The following is a 19,890-nucleotide window of genomic DNA, read 5'->3' as shown; positions in this document are numbered from 1 at the left end:
TATATTGCAGAACAAAATTCCTTTTCATACCTAAGCTTCCAAACTTACCAAACAAATTTTCTACTTCCAACATATAATATGAGACAGATGCAGGAAAGTTGATTCCACTCCATAAGACAGAAAACGGGGTAAAGGAGTCACCAGTCGCAAATTGTTTGACACCAGAAGGGAAGTTTTCATTATATCTGAGAATAACTCTGTTATTCATGACTCTATTGCATGAACTATTGGCACCACAAGACTTCTTACCCATCCATAGCAGAAGTCTTGGGTTCTTGTCCTTCCCATTTGAAGTGGTAGCATTTCTAGTGGCACAATGTCATTAAAAACCTTTAAACCCATAGTACATATCACAGGGATCTGTGCCAATAGATAAGTTCTCATTAGCACATCTTTCCTGGGTAACCTCTTTGTACCGGATTTTCTGGATCATCAAGGATGATGATCCCTAGTTCTTCAGTTTGCCTCTTCACAATTGCTATGTTAGCAAGGAAAAGACAGGCTTTGCCTTCAGTATTATATCTGGAAGTTGGATCAGCTAAACAACCCAAGTATAAGCTTTACAACTGTGTTTCTGACAATGGATAGGCATAGTTAGATCTAATATTCTGCCACAGTACAAGAGCAGTCACATTTCCTCCAGTTTCCAATTCGGATGTTCTGTAGTTCCTTCTAAGCCTGGAGGCAGCCCGAACATCTGTGTTTATATCCACATCCTCCTATAGGTTCCCTGCAGCCCAATCTTAAGCAGGCATTTTCACAATTGAGATTCTGTCCTCTCAGATGACTCTAGCATGCACCAAATCGACATAAAACTAGTCAATACAGCAATAGGGACTAAGTGGTGACTTATTTCTGAGGGTCACCATTCAACTCAATAAAATGGGTATGGGAAGAATGCAGAACCTTTGCTCTTTTTTCCACAGGGCTGGGCTTACATTTGACTACATTGGTAGATAATTATATCCCTTCAGGGCAAAGAATAGGCTTGCAAACCCTTGCAGTTAAAAGGCAAGTTCACAAGTTCGTTTCCTCTTTCCTGTAGGACAGTGCACTCCACAGGCAGATGTTCACCTAACCTTTCCATACAAATACTACTAGCTAGAGTGTGTCAAGGGTCGCCTAGGTCAGCCTACTTATGGTATTTGCTTAGCTGTGAGTAGTAACATCTATCTCTGTTTCACAAATATTTGTTTACAGTGAATGTATATATCATGTTTTGGGCAATTAGATGACAGAAATAGCATCACTCGCATGATCAGAAATAGACACCTAAATATATTATGCAGGCTCAGGGAATGCTGTAGGCTTCACTCAAAAGGACTGTCAGGAAGTGACTCAAACTGAATGAGACCATCACAGTGGGACTCTAATCCAACATGAGCATTGTCCTCCCAAGAAGAAGAAGCAATGTCAAGGCCACCTCTCTCTGTCTCTCTCTGCCTCTGTCTCTTTGTCTCTCTCTCAGCATACACACACACACACACACACACACACACACACACACACACACACGAGGAAGGACCATGCAAAAACAAACAAAAATGAGATGGCCATTTGCAAGTACCCCACCCATTTTAGTAGTTGTCCCCAAACCATTTAGAATGCAGGACTCCATCACTTTTAGAGAATAAATTTCTGTTAGTTAAGGTATTTTGTCCTCAGTACCTGTCAAGCAGTGCTAGAGAAACTAGAGGAAACTAGAGAAGGGAAAGTCAATTTTTATCAGAAATTTATGGCTCCAGGTCTCAGAGATTCTGTCCATAAAGGCATATATATAAATACAAAAAAGATATATATTCCATATGTTTCACAAAATGTTCATATTTTTATGAAAAATTCAGTGGTGTGTGTGTGTGTGTGTGTGTGTGTGTGTGTTTAGGGGAGCTAGTGGTGAGCAGGGGAGGAGAAAGAGAGGAGAAGCTGCTTCAAGTGCTGGAGGATGACTGCAAGCACTCAGATCATTTCAAGGTCTCTTCGAATTTTAACAATTCAATCTTGAAAGGAAGAGCCATCTCAAAACTCCCACTGTAATTGTTTCTTACATCCATTTGCTGTGACTTGGTGCCATCTAGCAACTCAATAGATTTTCTTCACTTTGAAAAGAATGCAGGAGGACAAGTTGCATTTGGCAGACTTGCTGTCTCCTGACAGTGAGCTGGAGACAGAGAAACAATCGTGCTGGCCCTAGAGTCTCTGGGAAAACTCGTTGAACTTGCTTTATTGAAGTGATGGTTTGATTTTGACTTCTTCCTAAATGCCTTCCATGTAAGAGAGAAGGCCCTTGCTGTCTGGTCTTTCCACTATTTTTCTCTACCTCATGCAGTTAGCGAGTCAGGGGCCTGCTATCTGGTGTGTTCATTACAAAGTGAATGTCACACACCTTCAGCCAGTGTGTGGGAGAAAAATAATAGTTAAAATGAGAACTGCTTGTTACATCCCAGCCCACAGGGTGCTTTACTAGAAGCCTTTTTAGAAATACATTTTCATACAATATATTATGATAACACTTTCCACCTACCATACCCTCCCCTGAGATCCTCCCTACCTTGTCCCCCACCCAATTCCACACCCTATCTTTCTCTACAGTCTTTTAAAAACAGTTCTGGTTTTTTTTCATATTATCCTATAATTTAATGTTTCGTCTCTTCTCTTTCCTGCAAAACCTCCTATATACCCCTCCCCTTCTTCAACTTCACATCCTCTATTTTCCACTAATTGTTAATATATACATGTGTGTGTGTGTATTTAGGAAGATTATCTATCTATCTATCTGCCTGCCTGTCTGTCTGTCTGTCCTGTTCAGTCTGTATAACATTACATGTGTATATTCTTGTGTGTTTTCAGGGCTGACTCTTTGACACTGGATGACCAATTAATGTACTCTTCCCTGGGGAAGAACACTTCTTCTTCTTCCATTACCCGTAGTTCTTTGTGTAGAGTTGAGGCCTCGTGGGCTTTCCTCCAGCCACTTCCATGTGCCTATTAGTTTCATCCAATTTGAGATCATGTTTTACATGGTCTTCCCTGGTCATGTGAGCCTTCCCTCACACACCTTTTCAGCATCTCCTTGCTAAGTCCTCAGTCCTCTGCAATTGTATCTCATGAAGTAGCTTGCTTCAAAGCTGCGTGCTCAGTCCCCTTCTACCCCTAGGCAGTAGTTCTCAGTCTTCTCAATACTGCGACACTTTAATACACTTCCTTGAGTTGTGGTGACCCCCAGTCATAAAATTGTAACTGTAATTCTGCTACTGTTATGAATTGTAATGGAAATATCTATGTTAACCTATGGTCATAGGTGACTCCTGTGAAAGTGTTATTCAACTTCCTAATGGGACAAAACCCACTGAGAGCCACTGTTCTAGAACCTCTTTTCCCACCCATCTAAAGCTTACATAGCTGACACCCTGATTCCCTGCACATCTGACCTCAATCTGTCCCCTTGCTCACTATGTGCTTTTTCCAGAGGGCCCTGAATTCACTCTCACTGCATCCCAGCTACTCTCACCCTTCAACCTCTCAGAGACTCTCCTCTCACCAACTGTGGTAGACAGACTGCAGCGTTCCCTCCAGTGATCCCCATCTCCTGACATGCATGCCTTTCGGGGAAAGTAGGAGAAGATTAAAAGCAAAGGTAGAAGCAAATATCATGGTTAATATCCTAACATCAATGTGAAGATCAGAAAGGCAACCCTCTTTCAAGCAGAAAATCAAGTGAGATCTACTTCTGCCCAACACCATGATTACAGTCTTCTACAAACTCCAGTGAAGCCATATCCAGACTCTGGACCCTCACAAACTCAGAAAAATGCATTTCACATCAGCACAGGTGTGATAATTTGTCATACCATAATGAATAACTAATACAGAATCTATATACAACATATCACCCCCATTTCCACCCACCACTCTTTGTCTTCTTCCTATATTTTATTTATTTATTCATAATCAAATATAATTCCCATGTCATATGCTTTTATCCTCTGCCTGACCCATTAAAATGTGTAAGGGGCGATGCAATATTTTTGCAGGGGTTGAAGCTTCTAAAATTTGAGGAAGGGAAGTTCTTCAAAGAAATGAAATAATTTTACTAAACAAATTTATAGACAAAATATTTATTTGGAATCAGAAAAGCAACCCCGGGAACATTTCTAAAGACTGACAGTAAAATATTGATTCCCCAAACATATCTACAGTAATCTTTTACAAAGTTTGTGGCTGCACATTTTTTATCACCTCTCCAAATAACAGTTTTTACAAAAGAATTCTCTAAATGAAATGATTCGTTTATTTCTTTTAGTATGGTGAAATTTTATCAGTTAGGTATATCTACTTCCTCTGTATATTTTATTTTTAATGTTATGTAAATGTCTGGGGTTGTCTTCCAATCATAGAGGAGTTAAGATATTTCTAGGCACCTTAACTTTTCTTTTACAGGAATCAATCCAGAACACTAGAATACAAAATTTAATAATTAGCTTGTGTCTGATGTCTTTGTTGTTGAAATATGGTGGAAGAGAGACAGTAGTCTTAACTTTTTAAAATTTAATAAAAGCATCATGTTGTGTGAGTGTATGGGGCAGAGCCTATGCAGAGATATCCCTGGAACTTAATTTCTGCATGTTTTATAATTAGCCTGCTTTGTCCATAAGAGCAGGTACCATGCTTGCTTTATTAGCCATGTGGCCCAGTACTCACAGTACAGACTATCAGCAGTAATTGTTGAATGAACAAAAAACAATTAACCAGTTAACTTCTAAACAATGAATTACTTATGTAATAGTGAATGGTCAACAAAGTTCTGTTTAATAAATAAATGACTCAGCATCTGACTGGTTCAAAGCAAGGGCTGGGAATGTAGGCTGCTGAGCTGACTTATTGATGGATGGATTAGTGGTTACATTAATGACTACGTGCCATATACTATTCTGCATAAATAAAATTTAAAAAGACATGCATTAAACGTGTATACTGTGAAGTCATATGTTCATGCAAATATACACAGTTTTCTATTTATAATTCTCTAGAACTCACTTTTCTTCTTAGATAGTTGCAGGAAAACCCTAAGATGATTGTTCACATTTGATGGAGCAGGATGGCAGAATTATGACAAAGGCAAAAGCTAATTATATTTTAATATAAAAATCCATTAATGGAACAAGGACAATAGTATGCTGTGGTATCTAAGAGCTTGGATTGCAAAGTGTAAGCAGACTTGTGATTAAGTTTCTCAGCCAATGACAGCTGCTGATTTCCCACCATAAAATAGGTTAATATGTGTTGCTCCCATTCATCAGATAATGCTTGAGACACTCTCACCCTAGTGCCCAACCTGTGATGGGCACGTAGCAAACTTGCTTTCTTTCTGCTTTTTACTATTAGCATCATTGTTCTGGCCTGAGACTAGCACACTTCTTGAGAACTTGCACAGACCTCCTCACCACTTTATAGGACACACCCAGTTTTGCCACAAAGAGCATATCCTGAACAAATTCCCATTTCATTTTCTGAAACTGCTGTATCATGACTAGTCAGATGACAGATGGCTGCATTTTGCTGACACACAGAAAAAGCACACCATGAAACCCAAGAAAATGGTATCAGTCACTGGACCCTCCCAGGAAGCCACACTGACAAGAAGTGAGTGATACAGACCCTTCTATGAAATTAAGTTAACAGTCTTCAACTCTAAGTTCAACTAAACATTACCCAGAATATACATGGTTACTGGAAATGTTCATAGGACACACACAATCTTCTGCACACACACACACACACACACAACTAGAGGAAATCTGGTTTTAGTAGTATTGTCTTCAGTATGGAAAGGATTACAATGCAGGTAGAAGGTACCTTCTCCCCATCGAAACAGTCAGGTTTAAAGTTGTACTCTTTTGAAAATGAGCACGTGACATGTACAATAAGCTCCATGATGTGTGGCTTACAGATACAGACACACAAAAAAGTAAACTATAAGTCGAATGCAGAAAATGATACTTTCAACTTCTCATTACTGCAGCAGCATAACCCTGCCCTTGGCATTCATGAAGAAAGAAAAATGCATTGGGAGAGTGACATATCCAGTAGCAACCTTAGCACTGTTCCCCAGTGTCTGACACTCAAGTGGCATATGATAGGCATGCCATTATTTTAATGTTCCCCTAAGTAAACAAACGGTAATAAAATGAATTCATTGAGTCTATAGATTTGCAATATGTAAATTATTCTCCCCTTTATAATAACTACACTTGATTATCCTTGTGAACCAGCAAAGTAGACAATAATTTGCTTAAGATTTATCTAAAACCACCTATAGGAGTGATGGGATGTAATCTACTCTTCATAACTTCAGTTCTATGTGGCCACGAGCAAGAAATGCTTTCAACACAGGCTTGTTTTCTTCAGTGGTTTTCCCTAAGGGGACATTTGGTAATGTCTGATATATTTTTGATTGACACACTGCGGTGTTCTATCTAGTAGGTGGAGGCCAGACACACTGCACAGTATCCTGAACTGCTTGGTCCATCCTCCTCCCCCATGCAAGAATTATCAAGCCCCAGATGTTAGTAATGCTGATGTCTGAACTGTAGTCTAAACAGTGAGCAGTCTCGTAAGCAGTGTTAAGTTGTTTAAGTTTCTGTGGTGGAATATTTTGATACTCTTCTGTCAGGAGGCAGAGTCTCATTCTCCTCCCCCTGATGTAAAGAGGGACTTTCTCATTGTTTGGATGGAGAGAGGCAGTGGTATGACTTCTATGTCAAGGACAGAGCTGTTCATAAATTTCTCCCAGCATCTCTTTACAGTTTTGATTATTTTAAATTATGTGCATAGTGTGTCTCAATGTAGGTTTTTACACAATAGTGCAGATGTCCTTCAAGGTCAGATATATCGGGTCTCCTTGGATCTGGAGTTCCATGTGGTTGTGAACCTGTGAGCCAGCCTACATGGTGATTGGGAGTGGAACTCAGACCCTCTCTACAAGTAGAATGTTTTTGACACCACCAAGCCGTGTCCACCAACTTCTTTTGCAGTATCTTTTTGAGATTCTTGACTTTGGAACCCAAGTCACCACAAAGAGAGTGAGGTTGTGCTGTAGGCGCCTTACTATAAACTAATGGATACTCCACAGAAAGGGAATGCCTTGCTACAGAGACTAATTGGTACTCTGCAGAGAGGGAATGCTGCTTGCCCTCTGACAGTAGCAAACGGCCAGAATCCCCAATCAGAACACACCTGAAAATCCCAGTGTAAGAAACTACAAGGCATAATAAATGGTGGTCAAGACACCAACTTAGGGTGTCTGCACAGTAATAGCTAACTAGTGCAATCTACAGACTATGGGTCCTAGTTAACTGCCGTGGAAAACAGAATGTCTTCCTTCCCTGTTTGAAGTTTATGGCAAATGAAAGTGCCAAGCATGTTCTTCAAGTGAAAGCTGTTGGGACTGTAGGTAACAGCAAAGACAAAAGGGAGGTTTTCAAGGAAATATTCAGAGAGTGATCAAAAGGCATCTTATACACATACATAGCACTGCAGTTTGGAGTACCCTGTGCTAATCATTTTAAATTCCAGGTATAAAAATGAGGCAGGGGTGTGCTGAACTAGATGAGCTCTTGAGATTTCTTTTGGGTCAGTGTCAGAGGGCTCTAACCCTAAATTCTTTGGCCTGAATCTGCATATATTTTTCACAAAATATGCATTCCAAAGTCATAACTTGAAAACAGTGATTCCTTGTGAATAAAGAGGATTAGTGTATCAAATTATATCTGACAAATTACAAAAAGTAAATGAAAAATATGTTGGGGAAGTTAATAGATATCTGCATTGCAGATGGCTATACTATTGTATATGTGGCAAGAGCCCCCCCCCACACACACACATCATCATCATCATCATCATCATCATCATCATCATCTCTGGCATTGCAATTCTGTTTTGGGAAGTCATCCAAAAGGAAATAGGATTAAAAATTCTTCTTGTATAGCTTATTATGTACAGGAGGGATAAGGAAAATCCCACAGGATGCAACCTAAATATTCAACAATGGTACTAGGAAAAGGCAGGATACGTTGATTTATGCCTGAAGGAAGACTACTTAATCTACAGATTTTCTTGGTAAGGCTGTTTTGACTCTTTCACATTTAGCATCATTCAAAAGAACTCCAGCGGGCTGGAGAGATGGCTCAGCCGTTAAAGGCTAGGCTCACAATCAAAAGAACTCCAGCATTGCATCTGGAGGCAGTTCTAAAACAACAAAGCCAGTTAAAAGCCGAAGATACATACATACATGCTTACATACATGAATACTTACATGCATACACACATACGTGCATGCATGCATACATACATGCATACCTATCTATCTACCTACCCACCTACACATACAATGAAAGAAATAGTGACTAGAATGTGAATACTTGTGTATGCCAGGAAAACAGAGATAGAAAGGCAGAGCATTTCCCCGCTGACCTCATTAGGAAAATGTGCACTGGGCAAATCCAAGGTTTTGCAGCTGTGTTCCTGTTCTATCACAAAAGCTCCCCTGCTATTGATTTTGGGGGTTTGACTATAGTAGCACACCCTCTTCCATAGTTTCTTTCACAGATGAGATTCTCACAGTGAGCCACGATCCACATAATAAATGGAAATTTTAGAAACAACTTATAAGTCGTCTTAATTTTCATGCTAGTCTAAGTAGCCCAGTGAGATCTCCTCCTCCATGCTCCTAGAGCATAAATTATTCCCTTCTCAAGCATATCAAGGTACTTGCCTCTTAGCCACTCAGTAGCCATCTTGGATCTATCGTGGTCTTGCAGAGTTTGTGTTCAGGTAGTCCTTATATAGTCACCTAATGCCATGTCACAAAACCTGTGCTAGTCATCTCACATCACCTTTTCACATATGCATTGCATCGTCACAAAGGAAAAGATGCCGTCATACTATATTGTTTTTGACGGAGACTACATTCACACAAATAGAGCACTTCTATAGCTGTTCTTCTTATTATTTTGTACTGTTGTGCATATTTTCTTCTTTTTTCTTTTGCAAGAATATACTATGGCATAGCTCAGGCTGGTCTCAATACATCATGTAGACCTGGGTAACTCTGAATTCTCTATCTTCCTGTATGTTGGGATTGCATGTGTACATGACTGTACCCAGATAATTGTGCTTAATTTATTAATAAAACTGTGATATATATATACATATATATATAGAGAGAGAGAGAGGTATAGGAGAAAATGATGCATAAAAGGTTATAGACATCCCTTGAAGGTATTTAAATGTAACCTCTAACAATGACAGAAGATACAGTAAAACACATTAATGACAAGGGAAATTTGCAAATAAAAACTTGTGAGAAGTGGAACATTAATTTTATGTTACTGAAGTCCAAGAAAATTAAAACAAATGTGGATGAAGAAATATTTTTAAATATGATGGTTGAGAAACTTCATGAAAAAAATAAGGACGAGTATAGAAATAAGATCCAAAATTACAGAAGTGGACATAAATATGACATGCCAATAATAAGTGAAACTACAAATCGCTTCTTTGACAGCATTTATAAATTGTATAACCTCTTGACAAGAATAATCAAGAACTGATTTGTCAATATAATAATCAAGAACTGAGTTGTTACTATAGATATTACACTAACTAAAAGCTGAAGTCATTAAAATCATTTTGTGTTCACTTGAAATTTTAAATAAAAATTATGAAAAATAACAACTTGGAAATATAAGGCAAAATGTTTATCTGTTTGGATTTAGCTCTACAACTCAAGCCTATGGCCTCCATGGCTCTGCATCTTGCTTCTGCAGCTCAACTCAATCCTAATGTTTGATTCAGCCCTGTGATCTTGCAGCTGGTTCTGTGGAAGCATCTCCAGCATTCCTCCAAATGGGTTCATTACCTAACCTCCCACAAAGGTCCTATTGCATGTCTACCAGCATTTTGTCTCTGACTTTTGTAAGGCATTCTTGAATTCCTATTCACCATCTTCAGTCATACTCTGTAACTTACACTTACACATTTATGTGCAGTATGTGTTGTTGTGGAGGTTTGAATGAGAATGCTCCCCCCCCCAATAGGCTCCTATATTTGAATGCTTAGTCCCCAGTTGGTGGAATTGTTTGGGAAGGATTAGGGGGTGTGGTCTTGTTGGAGGAGGTGTGTCACTGCAGGTGGGCTTTGAGGTTTCATTTTTGGCAATAGCTCAGTGTTGACATCAAAATTCAAAGGAAGAGTGCATTAAAAATTGAATCAAAGCTAATCTCAATCATGAACATGAATACAAAAACTAATCCAACAACCCATTACAGATGTTGATGAAGCTGCCCACAGTCCACATACAAGGCCTTCATCATATCTGAAAAGCAATCAGTGTAATTTGCCATGTTAATGGATTATGGAGGAAAACTTACATGATGCTCCTGATGCAGAAAACTATAAAAATAAATCAGTTGTCAAGTTAAAAAATATCTTGGCAAAGTAACAGGGAAGGAGCATCATGTGATGAAAGAAAACCTATTTATAGTCTACAGTACACATCTTGCTTTGCATCGAGGTGTGAACATCTGTTCATGAGAGGAGTCTCCCCTTGCCTCTTCTTTTCTGTATTCAGCACAGCATTTTCCACTGTGCTGAAGGTCCTGTTTAGCTCAGTGTGACAAGAAAGTATTAGAAAGGTAAAAAAGAAAAAAAGACTCTCTGTGAAAAAATAATGCATACCTGATATGACAGTGAGTGAGCAACTAAAATCAAAGAAGATGAAAATATGTTAGGGCTAAGGAATAAAATAAACAATAAATTTAGTGTGTGTATGTTTGGGGTGTGTACACATATGTGTCACTGCATGTCTTTGGAGGTTAGGGAACAACTCTCTCAGGAGTAAGTTCTCCTACCACCCTGTTGGGTCCTGGGACAGAACTCAGGTTTCATATCTGTCCATTATGTAAAATAATGGTACAGAAATTGCATTTCAATGTATTAAAACCTTGATTTCACTTAGAAAACCATTTTCAGAAATCATTGCTTCTTAACCAAACTCGTGGAATCCAGTTTCAGAGAGGGAGGAGTGACCAACAAAGGGGTCAAGACCATGCTAGGAAAACCCACAGCAACAGCTGACCTGAGAAAGTGGGAACCCATGGACCCCAGTCTGACATCTGGGGAACCAACATAGGACCAAACCAGGCCTCCCAAATGTGGGTGTCAGCTAGGAACACTGGGCAGCCTATGGGGCCTCTGGCAATGGAACCAGGATGCATCCCTAGTGCACAAACGAACTTTGGGAACACATTTCCCATGGAAGGATATTCTCTTAGCCTAGATACACAGGGGAGGGCCTAAGCCCTGCCCAAAATGACTTGACAGATTTTGATGATCCTTCATGGAAGGCCTCACCCTCTCTGGGGAGTGGTTGGGGGATGGGATGGAGATTGATGTGGGGCATGGGAAGATGGGAGGGAGAGGGAACTGGGATTGATATGTAAAATAAGATCATTTTTAATTTAAATAAATTTTTTTTTGGTTTTACGAGACAGGGTTTCTCTGTATTGTTTTGGAGGCTGTCGGTCCAGCCCGGCCTCGAACTCACAGAGATCTGCCTGCCTTTGCTTCCCGAGTGCTGGGATTAAAGGCATGTGCCACCAACGCCCGGCTTAAATAAAATTTATATATAAAAAAGAAATCATTTCTTAAAACAATATAAAGTATCACATTCCTAATGATAGTTTAACATATACTGAGAGTTGTCTGTATCAAAAGCTAGAAATCATTACTAAAAAGGTGAAAGATTTAAGTGAATTTATTAGAATGGTAGGTTGGAGAACTCATTATTTGCAAATATGTCAATTATCCAAAAATTCATTTACAGAGACTCATTATTTGCAAATATGTCAATTATCCAAAAATTCATTTACAGATTCAATATGGTTAAATATTCAAGACATTTTAAAAGTTAAAGAAATGCATTGGTATTAACAAGCTAATTCCAAATTATATATTAAGTGCCAAGACCAACACACTCCTGAAGAAGAAATAGGTAGGGAAAATGTCCTACTGGAGTTACTATGCATCTGCTCTAAAAAGGGTAATCTTGGAACACAGCAGAGAAGCATGAGCTAGAACCAAGTATCCACACTGCTTGTCTGTGATAAAGGAGGGAACTGTAGGATGAACTCTTCATTCAGCCAATACTGCTAAGATTATTGATTGTCTGTATATAAAACATGATTTTTGACTCCTGCTTCATTATTTTTGGTTGTGAGCCTAGCCTTTAATGGCTAAGCCACATCTCCAGCCCTACTACTGCTTCTCTCATTCACAAAAATCCACTACAGGAAAATGTAGGTCTACATGAAATAACAAATAAATGCTGTTTAGGGAATGCAGGACGATATCTTTATGACCTTGAATAAAGGAACTTTCCTTGAAGTTATAGTTAAACTAGAATGAGAGCAACTATTACAGTATTCTAAGTGTCACTACATTCCCATTAAGAATGCCATCATTAAGAGAATAAAATCCATCAAGTGGAAGGCTGTCTTTGGCTCACACATAACAGGCTGCTAAAGTCCTATAAATCAATACAAAGATGAACAACTCTACTGGGATTCTTATACTCATTTGTGTTTCATAAGTAGAATGTTAACACGGCCAGGCCAGTGACAATGCTCATCAGGTTAAGACACTCAGTGCCCAAGCCTGATGACCTCAATTCTACCCCCTGAACCCACAAGGTGGGAGGAGGGAGCTGACTCCCATAAGTTGTCCTCTGATCTCCACGTGTGCCAATGCATGTATTCTTCCTTCCCCACTAAACGAATAAATGCAAAAGTCATTCTTAAAATAATTAACAAAAAAATCCTTGATACACAGGAGGAAGGCTTGTCTTCTCAGAGCTCACAGCTGATAAGAGCAAACAGTGTTCAGAACAGCATGTGACAACTGCTGGAAGGGTCCACCTGAGAAGTGACACTAAATTGCATGAGGGATAGGTGTGCTTCCTGAGGCACACGTACTTCCGTGAAACAGAATCCAATTACTTCAACATAGGAGTTGATAGACCGAGTGCATCTGGACAGGAGGCCATGAAACAAACAAAAAAAGAAAGTATAGGGCTGTATGTTGACCAAGGCTAATAGCATCATAAGGCCTCAACCCTCTTCCAAACAATAACCAGAAATAATGTTGCAATGAGGCTATTACACTAAGCATTGTTGTAATGAAGGGATTTCTTAATTGCTATATGTTCATAGATCATTTTAAATCCTGTATTGTGTTTTCATTAGAACCATATATTATATTTTCATTCTGCAAGGAAAATAAAGATCATGTAAGTCTTATAATTTACATGCTATGATTCTCTTTTGTTTCCTCCTCCACATAACATTACCAAATACACAGAAAACCGAGTCAGTTAATGTAACATAACTGCTTCGTGCATCCAGTGCTCACAATGAGATTTAGAAAGGGTTATAAAGTCCAAGATGGTTCTCACTCAAGCAGCAAAGAAGCTGTGGGCTAAAGGAACTGAATGCAACTGGGGAACAATCTGGAATAGAGCTGTCTGGCTGCTCTAGCCAGAATCCAGCTGGTATTCCGTCTGCACAGCTACATGGTATCCATGGAAATGAACTCAGGCCTGCACAAAGACAAACAAAGGCCACTTTTCGATGAATGACAGCTGCCAGTGTCCAAGGTGGCTACTGGAGCGGTGGCTTTCCTCATGCTTTTTAACAAACAATGAAATAATCTTAGACACCGACAATACAGCCTCTACTGTGCTTTCATTTGCTCTGGTCTGTTTAAACATTAGCCCCATTTTTATACAGAACATTCCTTACTAAAGACTGTCTCCATCCACTTTAAAGTGATAAAAGCAAGAATTGCAGTTGTAGGTTTAGAGCACAGAATGATAAGGCAGGAGTCTTTGCCTACAATTCAAGGTTCTTTTAACTGCTTGGCAATGAAAACAGACAAATCTTCAAGAGAAACTATATTTAAAATTATTGGCTGCCACAGTATTCTGCAAGCTGAAAAGGCTAGAAAAAGTCTGAAGTTTAAGTATGTACAACATAGTGAAAATAATTTTCTATACATGAATCAGCAAACCTAAACTGGACAAAATGGAATGTATGCAATTTGCAGTAATTATAACTCTAATGACATTAAGAATAGGGCAAAGGAGATGGCTCAGTGGATAAAGTATATTTGCATCATGAAGGATTATGATTAGGAAATTTGAGATCTAATATAATGAGTTACATGCAAATATTTCTATCTTGGTTTAGATACTCCTCTCTGCTCTCTCCTCCCCTCTTCTACCCTTACTCTCACTTCTACTTATTCACTCCATGGACACTGCCACTACCCAAGCAACGACAATCACCTAACTTCTGCAAAGTTGTCTCGATGACCAACAATGCCTTCTCCAAGAACTTTTGTGGTGCCTCACTTCCTACAGACTTCTTGCTAAGTTTCCAGCCATTATTATCTCTCTTCCCATACCACTTGTTCTTCATATGACCCTCTAAAGTGGTGCCCAAGTTCTGTCTATAGACCTCTTTCTTTGCCTGACTCATCAACGTCGTGTGTTCAGTTGTCTCTAGATGTGATGCTTCCCATCTCTTTCCTTATCTCACACACTTGACTGATCCTAGACAACACTGTCTGCTAACCACAGGGTACCCATGGATGTCTCTAGCTCATCCTCTCCCAATTTATAATCTGTTTCCTACAACTTGCCTCTTTTAGCACTACTTACCTAAATACATGGCTGGGCTGGACATTGTGTGTTACATATCATGAATCTATATGCATCTGTTTTATCTTTTTCTTGTGACAGAATTAAGTCCATCGTCAGATCCTGTCTCATCTTCTCCCTTCATAGCATTTAAATTTTACTTTACTCTCTTTCCCTACTGCTACTCTCTGAGATTTTTTTAAATTATCATCTCTCTCCTGTTGTGGTAGGCTAACACTAAACTGTTTCTCTCCTAGACATGCATGGCATCTTCTACCTGGTCTCTGTCCCTTGACCTCCTTTTGTCACTAGAGTGCTCTGGCAGTGAGAAAGTCTGAGCACATCACTTCATTGCTCAAGTCCCTTCAAAGTCTACCCCCATCCTCCAGATAAGACTCTGGCTCCACCATAGTTGAAGAGCCTGAAGGCCAGATGACCACTGACCTCCCACCTTGCCTTCTCCGAGCTTGTATCCTCTGTTTCGTGATGTGCTTTCATTTTGTCAGCGCTCCTCCCTGACCTAGGAATTAAACTCAGGCCCTTCTTCTACCTTTCTGTCTACCTCATCTTTCCATAAAGCTACTTCCATCCAGGTAAAGTGAGGTACTGGACCCCCTGACCTCCACAGTCCTCCATGGAAGATCTACAGTCTAATGACTCCTTTATGTTCCTATGAAGGCTTCTCTGGAGGCTTGAACTTTTAGCATCACAATGTTATTATTTTCTCTAAACTCAACATTCTGATTGGTGTCACTCATTAACTGTTTGCAAACATATTTATTATGCCATAGAAACATTAACAATTCTCAGTTATATAAAATACAACTAAGTTTAAAATTATATAAAAATTTTAAAGAAGTTGACAAGAAATTCTTTTTGATGATTTAGAAACTCAAAGACAATGCCAGACACTGATTATCTTTCTGTGATGCTACCCACGGTATGTTTGGTTTCATCTTTCAGGTAACTGACATCATAGTTGCATGATGATGAAGCTTCTCTGACCATCACATCTGAATCTGACAAAATATTATCTGAAGAATAAAGAATCTTTTCCCAGAGGTCACCTAATACAGCAGTTCTCAACCTGTGTTATGACCCCTTTGTGTATATTTATAAGATTTGAAATGTGTACGCTGTGTACATATGTGGAGTGTCTGTGTATACTTAAGCGTAGGATTGGGCAGTACCGAAAAAAAAAAAAACAGTTGAATAGGGAAACTACAGCCAGGTGGTAGTGGACTTCTATGAATGCCAAGAAATTTGGACTTTACCCTATATTAGATGTGGTGAGAAATACCAAGTGTTTGAAGTAAGGATGTAGATTATCGGACCGAGATAAGTGTTGGTAATGTTGTTGGTGACGAGAGCAATAAACTGAAAGGACAAGGAACAAAGTGGGAAAGCCACTTTCAAAGTTACAGACGTTCTGACACAAGAAGATGAGTGCTTGAAGTAGGTCGTGGCAGAGGTTGCATCCATCGGTAGGAAAAACTGGCAGAATCTGGACTGTGAGTGTGAGATGGAAATCATGAGGAACATTCCCAGCCTCCCTGCTTGCATGGCACACTGCCTGTAAGCCACAGTGAACTGTAAAGGGGAGATCCTGGAAGGCGGGCAGTGGATTCAGCTCAGAAAGCATCGAGTCTGGCTTGTTCACCGGACACCTCTGTGTGGAAATTTGGTGTTTTGAACTCAAGAGGTGAATGAGGCCAGAGATCCTGCCTTGGGGAAGGAGCTTGGTTCAGAAGCACCTTTAGAATGAAGAGGGAGATGCAGGATGGAGCTCTGCAAACAGTGTCTAGCAATAAGTAGGAGATGGGCCTCCAAAGGAGGTTAAATGAGGCTGAAGAGAGGAGACAACAAAAAGAGAGTACAAGCGAAGAGCAGGCGCATTTCATGAGGAAATGAAAAGCTAAAAGGAAGACTGCTTACCGTGAGGGAAATCTATTGACGAGTTTACAGGCAAAGGAGAGTAACACAGGGAGAGGAGAGAGAGAGAGAGAGAGAGAGAGAGAGAGACAGAGACAGAGACAGAGACAGAGAGAGACAGAGAGACAGAGAGAGACAGAGAGAGACAGAGAGAGACAGAGAGAGAGACAGACACAGAGACAGACACAGAGACAGACACAGAGACAGAGAGACACAGAGACAGAGACAGAGAGACAGAGAGAGAGAGGGAGAGAGAGAGAGAGACAGAGACAGAGACACAGAGACAGAGACACAGAGACAGAGACACAGAGACAGAGACACAGAGACAGAGACACAGAGACAGTGACAGAGAGAGTTGACAGCTCAGAAGGGAGTTAAGAAGCAGTGTGATCCAGAATCCACATGGAGGATTCCTCAGCCCCTGAGCCCACTGGAGATTGTGTGACTTCACTCATGTTGAGGAGATGATTTCCTCTCTGGATGTGTACTTAATTTACAGATTATCCACAAGTTTTGTGATCTGTCTTTTCCACCCTGACTGCCCATGGAAAATGAAAAGTGATGAAAATGGAACAAAACTGAGTATTTGTTCCTTTATCCACTGTGAGAAGGGTTATGGAAAACAAGTGTGGAATCTAAGTGTTAAAATGAGATCCAAGATGAACTTCCTTCTAATGTGTTCTGCCTGTGTGCTGTAGAAAATGTAAGAATTTAAAGCACACATTCATGCAGACCTTTACATTTCTAACTTTTGTATGTATTTGCATCACAATTGTGCATGCCCATGATCTATAAAGAATAATACATGTGTCTGTTTAGTGCTAAGTAATGTTGAAAAATGTTTATATAGCTAGGGTAAAACAAAAATGTGAAGTACTGGCCGGGCGGTGGTGGCGCACGCCTTTAATCCCAGCACTCGGGAGGCACAGGCAGGCGGATCTCTGTGAGTTCGAGGCCGGGCTGGACCGATAGCCTCCAAAACAATACAGAGAAACCCTGTCTCGTAAAAACCAAAAAAAAAAAATGTGAAGTACTGCTGGCCTACAGCTTTAGACTAAATGTCAGCCTTACATATCCAAGACCTTGAAAATCACACTACCTGCCTACAAATCTCAATTGCCCTCTCAAATGGCAAAATTGAATTACATGAATAAAATTGAGAGAAAATGTGTTCCTTGGATATAAATAACTAACTCAGAAGGAGGGAATAAATACCTGGAGCAGTTTTTACAGATGTCATATAAACCCCATCTGCTTGCTGACACTGAGTCATCCTTGTTAACTAACTACAGAAGAAAACCCAGTACCTGACTTCATGCCTTTCGGCAACACATTCCACCACAGTCTTCACGGCTCCTCCCAGAACAAGCCTCAACATTTCAAGATTAGAAAATAATGTGCTTCTGGGGCCTCACTGAATAAAATACCAACAATTAAAGGGAGATGAAATGACTGGATTTGTGTTTTCAATGCCTCTTGGGAGAGGTCCGGAGTTGGAATTTCGGAATCCAATGCAGCTGTCTTAAACTCATGGCTAAGAGTTTATGGCCCCTCAAATCAATGTGTGTCCCTAGGACAGAACATATGTGAAGCATGGGGCACCAGGTAGCATCCTAACAACTAATGGTACCCTGCATTTGCTAGAGCATTGGGATTAGAGCATAGTTCTGTCTTCTCTCTGACACACAGGAAATTCCACAAGGCTAACCTGGACTTGTTTTCCTTATCTTAAAGAAAGATTAGCCCCAGAGCAGCACAGTTTAGAGAATGCTTTCCGTTGTAAAAATAATTGACAACTAGTGACCATTAGGCTATTCGGTTAGCAGTTTAAAGTGCAGACACAATTGCTTCCTTCTCCCCCCAACTATCCTAAAATCCTTCATTTTAGGTGCATGCCTGGGTGAGAATAAAGGTGGAAAGAAAGTTCTCCCAAGTCTCCCAAGCAGCCCTCCTTCCTCACTTAGGGCAAAGGAAGTCAGGCCACGCAGTCTAGCTCCAGCTTCAGCGAATCACTTTGTGAAGTCTAAGATGAAGAAAGCAGATAGAAGTGACTTAAGTTTCCTCTCTTTGAAGGACATTACAACAATGAGAGGAAGGCAGGAGAAAAGAAAGAATTTCCCTCTGCCTAGTATTTAAGATGTGTTTGGCTTTCCTGACTCCCGTGAAAAGAAACACCAGCGCTTCTTTCTGAAATAAGAATAGGGGGCAGTGTGCACGACTGTGGGGTGAAAAACACACATCAAGGTTTCCTGTAAAGCCACCCTTTGGGAGCTGCAAGCTTCAGCCCTGCGCTAGATCCCGGGTTCCTGATTCAGGGCTAGCTCAGCACCTGCTGGATCTATAGCAATCTGGGAGATTGGACGCACGGTCTGAGGGTCCCCAAACGTCTGAGTGTGAGAACATCTAAACCCAAAGCGCTTCCAAAGATGAGTTTGAAGGGGGCTTGAGCAGGTGAAGCATGTCTTAATATGGACGTGTGTGTGTGTGTGTGTGTGTGTGTGTGTGTGTGTGTGTGTGTGTGTGTGTGTGTGTGTCCGTCCGTCCGTCTGTCTGTCTGTCTGTCCGTCTGTCTGTCTAAGCGGCTCCAGGCAGCCCGGATCCCGAGTCCACGTGGATGCCGAGCCGACTCTGTCGCTGGCTTTCCAGCTGCACTTGATCCCTCTCTGCTGTCCCAGGACCACTCCCGGTCCCTCCAGCCTCGGAGGCGCATGGGAGTTCAGACTTACCTTGAGCGAGCACTAGCAGCCACAGCAGAAGCGCGCCCCCTGCCTGTCCCGGCTCCATCTTGGGTCTGCTCTGGGAAGTCTAAGGTGCTCTGGGGGTGCACACAGTAGCCCTGGTGGAGGGCTCCCAGAAGTTAGAGACTTTCCAGAAGCTGTCCCCAGGACTTCTCTCCTGGCCTGGATGAGAGCAAGGAAAAGTTGCTTGCTATTACTGAGCTAGGTCCCGCCCCTGCCCGCCCCTCTAGCTTGGGCAAACTCCGGATCTGCCCTGCCACGCCCCACGGAGCCCAGCCCGGCAGCGGCTGCAACTCCTCCAGGGCTCCACACAGCTAGCCACGATCCCGCGACGCCCACCCAGCCCCCGCATCATGCAGGCAGTGGGGATGGGACCACCCGCCTGATGACCTTTCCTGCCCTGTACCAGCCTGTCCTAGCACACCCGACCCAAGAGTGCAAGACCAGCCCCTCCCATTCCACTTTGTC

At 41.0% G+C, this 19,890-nt stretch overlaps 1 protein-coding gene across 1 annotated transcript in view; it reads right to left on the bottom strand.

Moving 5' to 3' along the window:
- Itga2 (integrin subunit alpha 2) overlaps positions 1-19,603 on the bottom strand; it is a 92,446-nt gene extending 72,843 nt beyond the window's left edge. Inside the window, exon 1 of the mRNA XM_005082774.4 lies at positions 19,411-19,603. Coding sequence (XP_005082831.1) covers positions 19,411-19,468 — 58 coding nt within the window. The 5' untranslated portion in view covers positions 19,469-19,603. The remainder of the gene's footprint in view (positions 1-19,410) is intronic.
- Positions 19,604-19,890: the final 287 nt, after the last annotated feature.

This window comes from Mesocricetus auratus, unplaced genomic scaffold, assembly GCF_017639785.1.
Source record: "Mesocricetus auratus isolate SY011 unplaced genomic scaffold, BCM_Maur_2.0 Super-Scaffold_100020, whole genome shotgun sequence".
NCBI lineage: Eukaryota > Metazoa > Chordata > Mammalia > Rodentia > Cricetidae > Mesocricetus > Mesocricetus auratus.
This window is presented reverse-complemented; position numbering and strand designations above follow the sequence as displayed.